The sequence below is a fragment of the Callionymus lyra genome, chromosome 13 (genome assembly GCF_982586985.1).
Source record: "Callionymus lyra chromosome 13, fCalLyr1.hap1.1, whole genome shotgun sequence".
Lineage (NCBI taxonomy): Eukaryota > Metazoa > Chordata > Actinopteri > Syngnathiformes > Callionymidae > Callionymus > Callionymus lyra.
In genome coordinates, this window is record NC_141830.1 from 11,576,540 (window position 1) to 11,593,830 (window position 17,291).

The 17,291-nt window shown below is 37.3% G+C and overlaps 1 protein-coding gene across 1 annotated transcript; it reads left to right on the top strand.

Annotated features, from left to right (window-relative positions):
- Window positions 1–8,268: 8,268 nt before the first annotated feature.
- ripply2 (ripply transcriptional repressor 2) lies at window positions 8,269–8,792 on the top strand. The gene is made up of 3 exons (XM_087806207.1): window positions 8,269–8,376; window positions 8,463–8,533; window positions 8,609–8,792. The coding sequence occupies exons 1-3, from the start codon at window positions 8,269–8,271 to the stop codon at window positions 8,790–8,792; spliced, it is 363 nt and encodes a 120-aa protein (XP_087662333.1).
- Window positions 8,793–17,291: the final 8,499 nt, after the last annotated feature.

The following is a 17,291-nucleotide window of genomic DNA, read 5'->3' on the forward strand; positions in this document are numbered from 1 at the left end:
GCAATATCTCTGTCTTGCTATTATTTCAACAATACTCTTACATAACTTAAAAGTGAATGAGTGAGAAATAATCTTGATTGTGTTTTAAAATGAAGTTATCAAAAAGACAACGCAACAAATCTTCGAGTTGGATCTCTCAACCCTCTCAGCGTTATAGTTTCACGTTTCTGACATTTTCATAGACTAAAGGCGCCGACGAGGACGGCTGCCTCTTCCAGTAGCTCCGCAGCAATTTCTATAATTTTCTGTTTTTTATTAATTTTTTACTATAATCTTTTTAAATGGATATTTTTGAACATGGAAAGAATCGTCTTGTTTACTCAAGAGAGGATCTACTGTCGCTGAAGTCAATGGCACGGGCTGGAGATCGCCACAAGATCCCGATCGAACTTCAGCGCCGTTACAGAGGCTGTCGGGCAGGGATCAGGCTAAACGCTAAGCTATCGGACAATCGGAAACGTCACAGACCAACGATCCCAACGATCACGATGGGGAACGTCAATTCACTGACGAATAAGATCGACGAGCTGTCTGCCCTCAACAACCAGCGGATCTACAGAGAGAGCAGCTTGTTGATCTTCACGGAGACGTGGCTCACTCAGCTGACTCCGGACTCACTCGTGGATCTGCCTGGTTTCAGCACCGTCAGAGCGGACAGAGACGCGCGCGCGTGTGGGAAGCGCAGAGGAGGAGGTCTGATCATGTACGTGAATAAACGCTGGTGTAGCCCGGGACACGTTACTGTAAAGAAAGTCTCTTGTTGTCAAGATTTAGAACTGTTGGCTGTCAGCATGCGTCCGTATTATCTACCGCGTGAGTTCAGTCACGTGATCGCGCTGTGTGTCTACATTCCTCCGAGCGCTGCGGCTGCATCTGGCTGTGAGAAGATCCACACAATGACAGCTCGACTTCAGAATCAACATCCTGACGCGTTTATCATCATCTCTGGAGACTTTAATCATGCCAACCTGGACTCTACTCTGCCTACTTTCCATCAGGCCGTGGATTGTCCCACCAGGAATAACAGGACAATTGACCTTCTTTATTCCAACTTGAAGGACGCCTACAGAGCCAAACCTCTTCCTCCACTTGGAAGGTCCGATCACAACCTGGTCCACCTTCAGTCACAGTACACTCCTCTGGTGCAGAGACAGACTGTGACCACTAAGACAATCAGAAAGTGGACACCAGCTGTGGAGGACGCCATCAGAGACTGCTTTGAAACAACAGACTGGGATGTGCTGCTGAGGTCTCATGGTGAGGACATCGAGGGACAGACACACTGTCTAACAGATTATTTAAATTTCTGCTTGGACGTTGTCGCCCCTACTAAGACTGTCCGCTGTTACCCTAATAATAAACCGTGGGTAACAAAGGAGGTCAAGGATGTCCTTAACAGGAAGAAAGTGGCATTCAGGAGCAGAGACAGGGACGCCATGAGGTCAGCTCAGCAGGAGGTGAAGCGATGCTTGAAGGAGGCAAAGGACACCTACAGGAGGAGGTTGGAGGAGAAGCTGAGCCGAGAAGAAATAAGAGAGGTCTGGGATGGTGTTAAAACCATCACTGGACACAAGACCAAGGCCTCTCTGACTGCAGTGGACACGGTGGATGAGGCAAATGGACTGAACAACTTTTTCAACAGGTTTGAGCAGGTCACCTCACCCTCACTGCTGCCCGACTCAGGACCTGCCCCACCTTCTTGTGCCCCCCCCCAGCTCCACAGAACCACTTCCCAGCTTCACCTCACTCCAGGTACAGGATGTACTTCGGAGGATTCGTCCAGGGAAGGCTGCTGGTCCTGATAAGGTGTCTGCTCGACTGCTAAAGACCTGCGCTGCTGAACTAGCTGAGCCACTCCAGCATGTCTTCAACCTCAGTCTACGGATGGGGAAAGTACCAACTCTGTGGAAGACTTCCTGTATCGTTCCAGTCCCTAAAAAGATCCGACCGAGTGTGCTGAACGATTACAGACCGGTGGCACTGACTTCGCAGCTGATGAAGACACTGGAGCGGCTGGTCCTCAAACATCTCAGGCCACAAGTCCAGCACGCGCAAGACCCCCTGCAGTTTGCCTACCAGCCAGCAGTTGGTGTGGAAGATGCCATCCTTCACCTCCTGCATCGGACCTACTCCCACTTGGATAAAGGAAGCGGTTCAGTGAGAATCCTGTTCCTGGACTTTTCTAGTGCCTTCAACACTATCCAACCCACTCTGCTGCAGGACAAACTGACTAAGATGCATGTGGACCCTGGTCTGGTCTCCTGGATTACGGACTACCTTACTGATCGACCACAGTATGTCAGGCTGAAGGACATCAAGTCTGACACTATGGTGTGCAGTACAGGAGCACCTCAGGGGACAGTACTGGCCCCTCTCCTCTTCACCATCTACACTTCAGACTTCTGCTACAACTCAGAGCTGAGTCTCGTCCAGAAGTATGCTGACGACACTGCCATTGTTGGATGCATCAGGGACAACAGCGAAGACGAGTACAGGAGTCTGATACGTGACTTTGTGGACTGGAGTGAGAGGAACCACTTGCAGCTGAACACCTCAAAAACCAAGGAGCTGGTCTTGGATTTCGGGAGGTCCAGGACAAAGCCACGTCCAGTGTCCATCAGAGGCGACGAGGTGGAGATAGTGGACAACTATAAGTACCTCGGTGTGTGGATGGACAGTAAACTGGACTGGTCCTGCAACACAGACCATGTGTATAAGAAGGTTCAGAGTAGACTGTACTTTCTGAGGAGGCTTCGATCATTTAACATCTGCAAGAAGCTCCTCTGCATGTTCTACCAGTCTGTGGTGGCCAGTGTCCTGTTCTATGCTGTGGTGTGTTGGGGTGGAAATGTGTCCAAGAGGAGTGTCAACAGGTTGGACAGGTTGATCAGGAGGACTGGTTCTGTGGTTGGAATGAAGCTGGACTCACTGGTGACAGTTGCTGAGAGGATGTCGTTGAACAAACTGCTGTCCATCATGGATGATGACAGTCATTCTCTGAACACTGTCATCAGTGAGCAGAGAAGCAGAATGAGTGCACGAATGCTCCTACCCAGGTGCAAAACAAATAGACTCAGGGACTCATTCATCCCTCGGGCTATTAAATTGTACAATTCTGAGTTCGGGGGCAGGAGTGGAGTGAAAGTATCTGGATGTTCTGTTCCATGTTAGTCTTTGTATCTTTGTCTTTGTTGTTTTTTTTTTTTTTTTTTTTTTTTTTTTTTTTCCTTGACCTATGTTCTTTGTCTTTGTCTTTAGACTTAGATTGTGTCACCTTGTTCTTCCTCTTTATGTTCTTCTTACTTTATTTTATTTTTTATGTATTATTTTTTATTGTTTATGAAAAATTGCTGGCTATTGGTAAAAAACAATTTCCCAAAGGAGACCTCCTGAGGGATCAATAAAGTTTTACCTTACCTTACCTTACCTTACACTGGGGGCGCTAGAAACAAGATCGGCAAAATTAAAATATCGTTGCTTTGACCTTTCGACTTATATACATACTATTACATACAGCTTTTAAACGGAAGCTTAGCTAGTGGCTAACAGTAAATGTTCCTCAAGCGCAGTGACCATGAGTGACCAAGAGTGACCATGAGTGACCAAGAGTGACCAAGAGTGACCAAGAGTTATCAAGATTGATCAAGAGTGATCAAGAGTGACCAAGATTGATCGTGAGTTACCTAGAGTGATCAAGAGTGATCAAGAGTGATCAAGATTGATCAAGAGTGACAGAGAGTGACTGAGAGTGACCGAGAGTGACCATGAGTGACCATGAGTGATCAAGAGTGACCATGAGTGATCAAGAGTGACCAAGATTGATCAAGAGTGACCAAGAGTGATTAAGAGTGACCAAGAGTGATCATGAGGGATCAATAAAGTTTTACCTTACCTTACCTTATGATTGATCAAGAGTGACCATGAGTGATCAAGAGTTATCAAGAGTGACCACGAGTGATCAAGAGTGACCACGAGTTACCAAGATTGTTCAAGAGTGACCAAGAGTGATCAAGATTGATTAAGAGTGACTGAGAGTGACCGAGAGTGACCGAGAGTGACCATGAGTGGTCAAGAGTGACCATGAGTGATCAAGAGTGACCAAGAGTGATCAAGAGTGACCAAGAGTTATCAAGATTGACCAAGAGTGATCAAGAGTTACCAAGAGTGATCAAGAGTGATCAAGAGTGACCACGAGTGACCAAGATGGATCAAGAGTGATCAAGAGTGATCAAGAGTGACAAAGAGTGACCAAGAGTGACCATGAGTGATCAAGATTGATCAAGAGTGACCGAGAGTGACCATGAGTGATCAAGAGTGATCAAGGGTGACCAAGAGTGATCAAGAGTGACCAAAAGTGATCAAGATTTATCAAGAGTGACCAAGGGTGATCAAGAGTGACCGTGAGTGATCAAGAGTGACCACGAGTGATCAAGAGTGACCACGAGTGACCACAATTGATCAAGAGTGACCAAGAGTGATCAGACTTGATCAAGAGTGACAAAGAGTGACTGAGAGTGACCGAGATTGGCCGAGAGTGACCACAAGTGACCAAGATCAAGAGTGATCAAGATTGATCAAGAGTGACCAAGAGTGACCAAGAGTGACCAAGAGTGACCACAAGTGATCAAGATTGATCAAGAGTGACCAAGAGTGATCAAGAGTGCCCAAGAGTGATCAAGCGTTACCAAGAGTGACCAAGAGTGATCAGACTTGATCAAGAGTGACAAAGAGTGACTGAGAGTGAGCGAGAGTGGCCGAGAGTGACCACCAGTGACCAAGATTGACCAAGAGTGACAAAGAGTGACCAAGAGTGACCAAGAGTGACCAAGAGTGATCAAGAGTGACCAAGAGTGATCAAGATTTATCAAGAGTGACCAAGAGTGATCAAGATTTATCAAGAGTGACCAAGAGTGATCAAGAGTGATCAAGATTTATCAAGAGTGACCAAGAGTGATCAAGCGTGACCACAAGTGATCAAGAGTGATCAAGATTGATCAAGAGTGACCAAGAGTGACCAAGAGTGATCAATGGCCGTCCAGCCTGGAGGTATTTATTAGATTAAAAGTGCTGGAGAGTCGTTGGGCGTAGTATTCCCGCGATAATAGCAACAGATGATCAACATAAAAGAAAGTCTTTGTTTTCTAGTCAAGGTTCTGAGCGAATTGATGAAAGGATTATTGATGTGTTTTGTCTCCAAAGAATCAATCGTTGAGGCATTGTGTGGAGTCTTGTCTCGGTCTCTGGTGAACATACAAAAGAACCAACGAAGGCCACGTACATGTGAAGCTTTGAATGTCAGGAACATATATGTATGACATTCTTTGTCAGTTATAACAGCTGCTAAGAAGTGATTTATTTTCTCTCCATCTCCATCTATCCATTCAAATAATAGAAAATCATGTCCTGTAGCTTCTAGTATGGCGTCCTTTCCCCCTTTTTTAAAAAAGTTTCACGACTGACACAGCAAATGTCTGAAAACTGGAATATGTTCCACTTCCTGCGTTGCATATATCTATTATTGAAAACTCACATCATCCCCAAGTTCCTCAAACTGCTTCTTGAGCGTTCAAAGTCAAGACAAGCGAAGCGAATGCTGCTTGAAGAACAGAAAAGCGCTGCAGGAGTGACCAAGGATCTCCAATTAGCTGCGAACGACAGAAAAGAGCCCGACTGTGTTGGCAGCCGGCTCTGGTTGGTTTGCCCTGGAGAGCAGTAATGAGACGGTCGTATGAAGGTCTCCTTTTAAGCTCCATCTCATGTCCAGGGGTTATTAGAATTTACAGAGGCGTCCCATGATGCTCTGCACGGCTCCCAGCATTCTGACTGAAAACACCCTCGCAGAATGTTACAGCATCAGATACCACTAATGAAAATAATTCATGGAGTTAACCAACAAAACTGATCTTGTTTTCTAACCATGGAAGTAAATATATTACATAAAATATATAAATAAACTTTTTCATGCTTCATTCTCATCGTGAATTGTTTCACCTTTTCTCTCTGAACTTAATTAAATAAATATGTTTTTTTTTTAAATTGTTTCCACGTGTTATTCTTACATGTATTTACTGTATAGTACATTCTTTTTTGAGAAAACGTATGTGTGTCAATTTAAATGTATTTACATATACATTTCCACATTTATGTTCAATTTTACTCGATTTATTAATGATAGCACTTCTAATAACCACATCGAATTGTATGAATACTGTAATACATCTGCTCTGTAAACATGTTCTGTGTTCGCTTTTTTCATTTATTTTTCTGATGAATTAATAATTGAGTTTCATGTCTGTGGTCTGGTGAACTGTAGCGCTGCCTCCTAGTGGTCAACACGAGTATCACACTGATCATATTTCGTTTTAATGTAAAGACAAAAAATAAATTAAGTAATATTATTATTATATCTTCTTTTATTAGCTCTATTATTTACGCTTTTAAAACCTTCATATCGCAGGCTCAACGCTCCATTTACAGTCTGCATCTGCAGAGGTGTTAGTAATAGACGCCCCCTGGTGTTTGTGTATTTAATCTCAACGCGTGTCTGTCCCCCCATCATGACCCCGGCAGGGGTCAGTGGGGCACGCGTTTGTTCACACTACCCTCGCAAATGGTCCGAGATACTCAAGATTCATAACTGGAGTCGCTAAAGTGCCACTCCACAAGGTCATTCTCAAGGTTTCCCTACAAAATAACTCCATATTTGATTTTTTTTTTCTTTAATATTAAACAAAAAGAGAAAAAAGCTTTGAACATTGTATTCAGGTATTAATAAAGATGTGTCTCTGCTTGATAAAGTTGATTTTGACCTGGTTTTACCACTACATAATGTAAAATAAACTAGGTAATAGCAGATTCTATTACTTCCTCTTCACAGCTAATCCTTCTCGACCTATTCAACAATGAAACCATCTTTAATGACGCACTTGTACCAAATAATTCAATTTATTGCTCAAGTGAAAGCCATTTATATTCATATATCATTTTAGTAAAACTTTTTGCACTTTCAACCCCCAAATTGACTGTTATACTTTACAAGACTAATACGATCACTCAACTATTAACCTGTACAGTGAACTATCTCGACTTTGCAGTTACTATTACAGATTATACTTCCATTTCAATAGCTCAGACTTTTAACCAACTACTGATACTATAATTAAATGTACAAATAGATAAACTGAACAATGGGTTCCTTCTCCTTTACTGTTACTACTAATACAACAACAAATAAACTTGGTTCACCATCTCTGCCAAAATCATAAGCTATAGCAGATCTGTGCACATGTGGCCCTTTGACTGTATTTACGTGGCCCTCATAATGTAAAAGTATGATCGTGTATAAATGCTTCTAATGCATTAACAAATGTATTTATTATTCATTTACATTTCAACATAACACTCATTTACTTTCTGTGTGTAATTTTTCGAGTATATATATTAATCCCTCAAAACATTTTTTATAAATTAGTTGAAGAAATGTTTTGAAAAAAACTCATATATACAAGAATAAAATTGCAGTTTATTTAGCTTAATAAATGTCACAACCTAACGACGAATGTCCTTTTTTTTAACGGAATTTTTCATTTTCCTTTTTGCTTGACGGCCCCTAACAATTTCACAGAATTTAATTTGGCCCTTGAAGAATTATAATTGCCCACCCCTGAGCTATAGTATTTCAAATACAACAGCAATACTACTTCCTTCTTCAATACTGGAATCCAACACGTCCTGTCTCCTAATAGTATACGTAAAGTTAACTCCATTTCTCCAATAGTAGTACCCATTCTACCCATCTTTGTCTAATACTACGATGTGATATTTCAATGGTACAACAAAAATACATTAGTTTCTACTGCTATAACTTGTACAAAATGATTAATATACTATATGTATTGCCTATTGTAACTCAAGACGACTATACTACACAGTCGTATCTAAAAATATTGGTACTTTATCTCCCTCTCTTACTATCAGTGTCTCAATTGATAATATACGGATTTATTTTCCCTTCTCTTGCTTTATTGAATTAAGATGTGTTTCTATCACAGATCCTCGAACATATGGCTGGAGTTTTGCCCGAGTGTGACTTCGCACCTCGACGCGGCGGCGCATGGAGACACTTTGGCACGCGTGAAAGCGCAATTTGGCCCCAGCGGCCCCTCGGCCCCTGATAAATAGGAGCTTCCTCTGGACGTCGAGACACATCCTCACAGGACCTGTAACTGGACCGAGCACCGAGCACCGAGCACCGAACCACACGCCGTCATGGAGACTCTAAGCAACAGCACTGGATTATCTTGCGAGTTCACCGGAGACTTTCAGAAAATGTGGAGACCCTGGGTTGGAACCGACGACTTACCTCTTAAAAACAAGGTAAGATACTCATTCATTATCAACTTATTTGTGGATTTTTGAATCAAAAAAGCTCACTTGTGTTTCCTTTTTTTTTTTTATTCCAGTCGCCAATGATGCTTCACAATTATTCTGAGGAGAAACAACCAAAAGCTCCACAGGTCGTTCATCCTGTCAAGTAAGTTATTTTTTTTCTATTACACTTAAAAACACTTGTAAATCAAAAACTAATAATCATTTTCTCCGATTATAGGTTATTCTGGCCCAAATCCAAGTGCTTCGACTACCTGTACCAGGACGCAGAGATGCTGTTGCGCAACTACCCGGTCCAGGCGACGATCTGTCCATTCCTGGACTCCAGCAGCGACGAAGAGAGTGATGATGAAGAGGACGATGAAGAGGAGATGATGATGATGATGGAGAAAGAGATGAACTGAGAAAAACCTGCTCGACTGGATGTCGGGAATATTTAATATTTGTCTAATTTATTTACTCTGTATATATCTGTACATAGCGCTTTTTATACTATCAACAAACGCGAATGTGAACTCTTAAATTATTTCTGAACATTTCTACCTCTTGTATTTTGTTGGATTGTACAATAAAATACGTAAAAATGAACTTTTGGTGTGTGGAATTTCATTTACAAAGTCACATGACATGTCGCGTTTAAGGACAATACGACATGTTTTCTCCTGGTGCACATATATTTAAGATTGGATAGTTTTTTAATCACTTTTCCTCAAATGGAATCTTTAGAAACCACAAGAACATGTGGTGTGGTCAGTGCAACATTTGGTGTCAGGTCACACCGGTTCGCTGCTGAGGTTGCCAGCTTTACTGCGGGTCGTAAACGCAACACTTCCGGCTCGGCGTGAACTCCTGAGACACGTGGAAAGGTGACGTTTGTCGAGCCGAGCGCGTGCTAAACACCTGTCGGGACAGGAAGTCATTTTCACGATCATTCTGGGATGGATTGATGATAAGAAAGCTTCTTTGTCAAAGCTTATAAATGCAACATGAATGTAAATTTCCCTTTTATTCTGCACTTTGTCAACAGTTAAATTGTATTTTATTTATGTTTCAGATTTAATTTCTAGTCTGTGAAACTTCTTCACAATTACAATAAAAAAGATTCTCATTGTGATTATTTTTTCGGATTTCGGAACAATTGTATAAGAAATAAGGACAATTTACTTCCACCTGCATTTCTCTATTTATAGTTTCAATTTTAAGAAACCAGGAAGTCATATGTAAACACTTTTAATTATCTTAAATTTGATTATTTTTCATAATAAAACAACAACACTCCGAAAGAAGCAGTAAATGAATAAAAACAACAAATACATGTAAGAAGAAAGAATAAGACAGCACTTTTCATTTAAAAGTATTATTTATTTTACTTTACTGTACGATTGACTTTATTCTATTTCTCAAAAGAGATCTCCAGAAGAGTTAATAAAGTCTATTTACATCTAATATTTAATCTGTACTGTATTATATTGTGTACAAAACATCACAAACATTCATGTGTTGTTGTTTTTTTACAACCCTGACATTAAACGTTTTCTGATTCTCATTCTGACACATGAAGATGATCTTTTTTTTATGTTCTGAAAAGGGAATTTTAAGATAGTTTACAATACTTTACTATCGTGAAAATCTAAATCTATATATATATATATATATATATATATATGATTTGAATTTGAACATTGAAAACACAATGAAGAAATATTTTGCTCTCTGTCACAAAAATGTCAGCTCTTTAGTTTGAACACTAAAAACCTGCAATAGACAAACAAAATATAACAGTCATCATAAAACAGTTCTTGCTATTAGCATAAAAAACTATACAAATATGTACAGTATATCTGTAGCGATAAATATTATAAGACATGTCTCTAGTACTACACTGCAGAAAACTGTCCTTCAACTGAGAAAAATCTCTTAACTTAGGAAAATTATGTCACAACATGATCTGGAGTTTATAATCCATGTGTTTGTGTCTCGTTTAGACTATTGTAACAGTTTGTTTTCATGTCTTCACAAGAAGGATCTGTCTCGCCTGCAGTTTATACTAAACTTCAGCGAGAATTCTGACCTGCTCTAGTAGAAGAACTCACATTTTCCCGATCCTTAAAACTCTTCACTGGCTTCCAGTTTCTTTCAGGATCAATTTCAAAATTCTGTTTTTTACGTTTAGATCTATTCATTGTCAGGCTCCTCCTTACATCACTGATCTGATCCAGCCTTACACCCCAGCTCGGGCTCTGAGGTCTGTGGATCAGAATCTACGCTTCCGGACCAGAGCAGAGAAATCCTTCCAGGCTGTTGCTCCTAATCTTTGGAACGATCTTCCTCTCCCTCTGTGTTTGATGATCTACTGACTCCTTCAAAATATATCTTAAGAGATTTTTATTTGTGCTTTTCCCTGATTTTCTAGGACTCCTGTGTTTGTCTTATGTGTCTTGATCTTTTAAAGTATATATTTTAACTGTGTATTGTTTTTGATTGTTTAAGCGCTTTGTGACCCTGGTCTAGAAAGATGCTTTACAAATAACCTTTACTTTACTTACATGTATATCGAGTTTACATATTTTGGAAGGTTAGGCCTAATGAAAGTGCAAATGTATATTTCATAAAAGTAGAAATATACATCATAAATACATACAATTAAAAACATATACACATATTTATTTGCTCTTTTAATGACCTAACCTTCCACAAATATATATATATATATATTATATATATATATAATATTAAATGATCATTCATGCAATTATGAACAAATTTGCATCTATTGTATTCACTAAAACCACTGATTCCTTCTGTTTTCATGGCTGAACTCTTCAACCTCTCCTGGTGCAACAATCTGTTCGTCGTGGGAAACTGAACCTTCTCGTGTACAACGTGAGGTGTAAACTTTGCACGCCTCGTTGAGAGACGGCTTGTCCTCGTCAGTGTCCTCGGAGACGGCTCAGGCGAACTCATGACCCTTGGATGATGTCTCCACGTTAAATTCATGTTTTAATGAATTATTTTTTCCAGCAAGAAGTACTTTTTCGGATATTGCTGAGTCATGTTAAACGGTGTGGTCATAGATAAAGTGGCCACTGCTGCTGCTGATGTCAGAAAACACTGATCCAAGATTCAGATTTACTTCAAACTCAGACTCTTTTAAGGGACATGATAGCTAAAATGAAACCGTATTCCGTGTTTTAAAAATGGGGCAGTTGCTTTGAAAAAGAGTTCTGGCCGATGACCCGTGGATGTATCTCGGGGCCGAGAGGCGGCGCATGCTCTCTCGAGAGGTCGTGCCTGAACCTTCACTCCTGAAGGTGTGTGTTTCCTCACATCCACACTTCACACCCGGCCCTGGGAAAGGACGGCATGCGCCTGAAACACTCGCTCCACACAGGCTTCTGACCCTAAAGAAATGTAATTTAAATCTATATCTTCAGAACATTCATCGAAATTTCTTTATTATTCCCTCATTAGGCAATTTTTTAGTTGTTTCAACAGATCAAACACATATTAGGACATACAGTACACATATTAACAACAATAAAACAATTATAAATAAAGATGATCATAAAGAGCAATAAATGAATAATGATAATCAATAAAACTAAAATAATGACGTTAAATAACAAAAGTAATACATATATAAATATATCAAAAACATAAAAAAGACCATAACTACTAGTACTAGTTTTAAAAGAAATAGTGTATTTTCCAAATTTAAAAGAGTAAAACTAGCCGGGAAATATATTTGACAGTTTTACTATCATTGATAAACAGTAAGATTTTTTTTTTTTTATAGTTTATTACCTAAAAACATTTTAAATTAGTAAATTAAATGATTTTTAACCAAGAAAGTATAATTAGAGCTAATGCAAGCCACATAATGTCCTCTGTCCCTGGGGCCGAGAGTTATATAATTTTTCTTCTCACAAATGCGGGTTTTAAAAAAGCGCTCTATAAATATAAATGACTTACTTACTTATGTACTTGCAAATGTGAGTAATATCTTCGAACTAAGCTTGGATTTGTGTTAAAACTGCGTTACATCACACAATTTCAGCCTCATCAGAGACGACCTCAGTCTCGCGTTGACCTCCGGAGGTGAGCAGACTTCACACCAGAGCAAGTGACATAAGTGATACCGTCAGCTCCGACACGCTGCCCTGGGAAAAAAAAAAAATCGACCCCGGAGCGGAAGAGGTTGGCATGAGCCGACCACCGCGATTACAGGTCTCAGACACGGTCAATAAATCACGGAGCAACCGATCACATGACAGGAAGTGTTATTACTGGTAAAAGTGTTTTTTTTTTAACCTACAATCATCTTTTTTTCTTCTGTTTCCCCCAATGTCTCAGGACCAGCTACGTTTATTAATCCCTTTATCTACAAATTTGGCATTAATACGATGAAATCTGGAGGTCGTGAGTTCAATTCAGGGGCCTCTGTGTCTCTCTAGGGGCCAAACTTTACACCTCATGATGGTCCAGTTTCCCACGGCAGAGCAGTCGGACACCGTGGCGGGAATACTTTGAGTCACTTGTGCGAAACTTCACAAGATAAGGGAAAAAGCAACAGAAAAAAAGTGTATACTACGGTGTCTGGGGAGGGACAAACTATTGAAACACATGTACAAAGTCTAAAAGAAATACATGTAGAAACTAAACATTTTATGTATTTTTTTTCATTGGTTTGTACATTTCTTTCAGAATTAATATTTTGGTTTCAAAATCTTATAAATGTTTTTAAGAGTTTGTAAAGTTTGTTCAATAATTTGTAATTGTGTATACAAAAATGTAGTTTTTTGAAAGAGTTTATGAATGTGTTTAAGATTTTGCAAATTCTGTTTAAATAGTTTGTACATTTGTTTGAGAGTTTTTAGCTTCTTTTAATGTGTTTTAGAGATTATATGTGTGTTTCTTGGACTTTTGTATTTTTTTGTCAATCTATATAATGTAAATCATGCTATTTTATTCTATCATGTTTCCATTTTTAATCACAATTCTAACTTCTGTTTGCACCTTCTGACCTTCAGGTCTCCTTGACACTGAGATAACGAGTATTAAATAGTTTGTAATTTGGTTTGGGAATTTGTCAAATACATTTCAATATTGTATAAATGTGTTCAAGAGTTTGAAAATCTGGTCTCAAAAGTTTTTCAATTGGTTTAAAAATGTGTCAATTTGTTTGAGTGTTTGTTAATGTGTTTCAAACGTTTTCAAATGTGTTTTGTAGATTTTTTATTGCTTATATAGTAAATTTTCTTTTTTTTGTTTTAAAAGTTTTTAAATGTGTAATTTTGTTTCAAAAGTTTGTAAATGAACTTCAGAGTTTGTATTTTAGTTTCAGTAGTTTTGATCCCCCATCCATAGTAGTTTATATATGTTTTAAGAGTTTGCGAATATTGTTCCAACATGTTGTTTAAGAGTTTTTAATTGTGTTTCAAACATTTGCAAATGTGTTTTAGTGATTGTGAATTTAACCATATAGTCAATTATTTTTCCTTGCCAGGCAAATCTTTTTTTAATTGTTTATAAATGTGTTTCAAAATTTCAATTTTTTTTTTCAAGAGTTTGTAAATGTGTTTTAGAGATTGTGAATTTGTCTAAATAGTACATTTATTTCACCAGCTGTTTTTTTTAATCAAAAGTTTGTAAATGTGTTCCAAATGTTTGTAAATTAGATTGTAAATTTCAAATTGTTCATTTGCATATTTTCTAGAGTTTGTAAATGTGTTTCAAAAGGTTCAATTAAGTTTCAAGATGTTAATGTTTTTCGCAGTTTGTAATTTAGTTTAAATTTTTGTGATTTTTTATAAAATAGTTTAGTTAGTAATATAGTTTTATGGTTTATTAACATGTTTAATAGTTTTCAAATGTTGTTTCCATAGTTATTCATTTTTTTCAAGTATTTTATCGTCTAAATAGTTGATTTGTTTTGCACTATCCAGCCACTGTAGTATATAGTATATAGTATAGTATACAATAATGGTGATGATCATGACTATAAAAACAAAAACAGTGATTTTAATAGTATTTGTAAATATTGTTTTCTTAGTCAATATAAAAGGAATATCAGTTGTGGATGAAAAACTATGTGATTATTAACGAACCGAGCAGATGCAGTCACTTTACTTCTTGCACGATGGGGTGAGAATGGGCTGCTGTGGATGGAGGGCGAGATGATGGTGTGATCACAGACACCAGCAGAGGTGACGAAGTGTGACGTGACCTGTTCACCCGGAGACTGCATCGCTTCCCACAGTCACACAGGCAGTCACGTCAGATAATATAGGTCGCTGCTTTAACCTCTGTGAGAGGAACAGAAAAAGGAATAAGAAGAATAATTATTATGGTTTCTAGGAAGAATGACAGAAAACAAAAGATTACACAAGAGAAATATAACATAATTTAATCATATTTATGATCATGAAAAATAATCATCCTGTTAAGTGAATTGTTTTTTTTAATAATAACCTTTATAATAAAATAATATCATCAATGTAAGGTTAGGTAGAAAATAGTAATAGTAATATAAGTTCTTCCTAACCTAACCTTATGTTTCATCAGCAGAATTTCTGTAAGCTATAAACACAATATGATATATTGTTCGGATATTCTAAAGTATTCATAATGCACTATTAGTATAATTATAATAAATCATTAGAACGAATACAGAATGAAGTAGTTTGAATGATTTCAATTAACTTCAAATAATAGTAATTCTCCCTCCGGCCGCTGGGTGGCGGTGATAACATATGCGTCATTGGGGTCAAATAACCCAGAGTTACGTTTTACATTTTGAATTTAGGTGAAAAAAACGTTCGTGTTCATGGGTCTTATGGCACTTTGTAAACGTGACACCCGTAAATAATTCGATACATAGTAAGTATTCAAACATCGTGTCAGTGATTTAATTTACAAATGATAATTCTAAGGAAACAGTAAAGTTGTACTTCCGGTCATTTTGCCGCTGAAATGTTTCCACTTGATAATTTTATTGAAGATATTATTAAATATTCATCTGCTTGTGTGTGTGAAAATGATTTGTTATGACGTTGCTCTGCGAATAAGTTAATTTAGTGTATTGTTTTGTCATTTGTTTTTTTCTATCTAGTGAGTCAAACTTATCCTTAGGGGAGACAAACTCTCAGTTCAATGAGGAGAAACAAAGGTAAGCAATTTTGAAATATTTATTTGAGTTTTTTCATCATAATTCTTCTCTTATAGAACCTGCCTTTATTATTCTCACTTACTAGGTCATATTTCCAGACAATAAAAAAGATTAAACGTACAGTTCACACATTCAAATAATAAGGTAAACAATTAAAAAAGTAAAAATTATAATGAAATTCAACTAAAAAGGTAAATACATAACAATAAAACGTAATAAATAAGGTTTCATAAACGCAATAATAAATACTGTTATGAGAATGATATCAACAACAATACACAGTTCAAGACAATGAACACTAGAACTTCTATAAAAAATGCACACACTGCAGAAGTACAGCTTTTCTCCAGCATTTCTTAATATATTCTCTGTTTTACAAGGTAAAAAAACAACGAGTGCTATAGAAAAAGAAGTAAATATTGTTATTTATATGTATATTTATATTTTAATTGTTTAAGTGCTTTTTTTTGGTCTGAAAAAGCGCTATATAAATACAGTATATACTTTATTGAGTATTGTTTTGATTGTTTAAGCGCTTTGTGACCTTGGTCTCGAAAAGCGCTATATAAATAAATATTACTTACTTACTTACTTACTTACAAATTACTTACTTGATTTTCTGGAACTCCTGTGTTGTTCTCAGTATTATCTTGATCTTTAAAGTATATACTTTTGTGAGTATTGTTTTGAGCGCTTTGTGACCCTGGTCTGGAAAAGCACTATATAAATAAATATGACTTACTTACTTACTTACTTACTTACTTAGATACATAACTCAGTTGATGTAACACTACAATGTGTCCACTAAGTGGCGGTGTCGCACCAGAATGGGATTTTAGTGAATTTCATTGAAGCTCCTTCAACTTTCTCGTTATTCCCATTAGTATGTGTGTACATAATCAGCTCAGTTTTAAGAATATATGCTGAAATACTTTTAAGAAAAATGGATACATGGAAATATTTCTGCAGTGTTTTCTTTTCGCTTGGTATATTGGATTGTTTTCCAAGTCATACATTCATACATTTTTATCATCTTTTGACTTAAACTACAATTTAGCTATACTATATCATGAACATGTGATGAGATAGAAAGGATTACTCAATCTATGAACATCAGAGTCATCTCAGAAAAAGAAAACTACTAAGCCAGTGAACTCTGTGTTCACGTTTTTAAGTTGATTGTTTTTTTTTATTATTTAGTTTAATTTTTTTTACGCATCCAGCCCAATTATATACATTAAAGAAGTGCAATATTTACCGCCTGTGTCACTCTTAAAATAAAGAGAAGGTAAATATATATACAGCATTTATTATCAAAGTGAATGTTTAGATAACATTTATTTGAACATGGTAAAAGTACTGAACCAAGTATGTGGAAACATTCATACGGATAAAAAAAAAAATCTTATTTAGCACCTAAAAGAATAAAAAGCACACAATTTTATGAGTATTTCAATTTAATAAGGATACCACAGTATACGAGATTAAGATCATAATTGTGTGTGAAAATATCATTTAAACTCAAATCTTTCAACACAATAGATAGAACAAAGACAAAATGCATTTCATATAGTAGTATGTAGAGTTTGACTTCTTTTAAATAGTTTAAAACCAGTAATTGTGTGTGAAAATAATCATTTAAACTCAAATCTTTTAACACAATAGATAGAACAAAGACAAAATACATTTCATATAGTAGTATATAGAGTTTTAGTTATTTAAATAGATTAAAAAC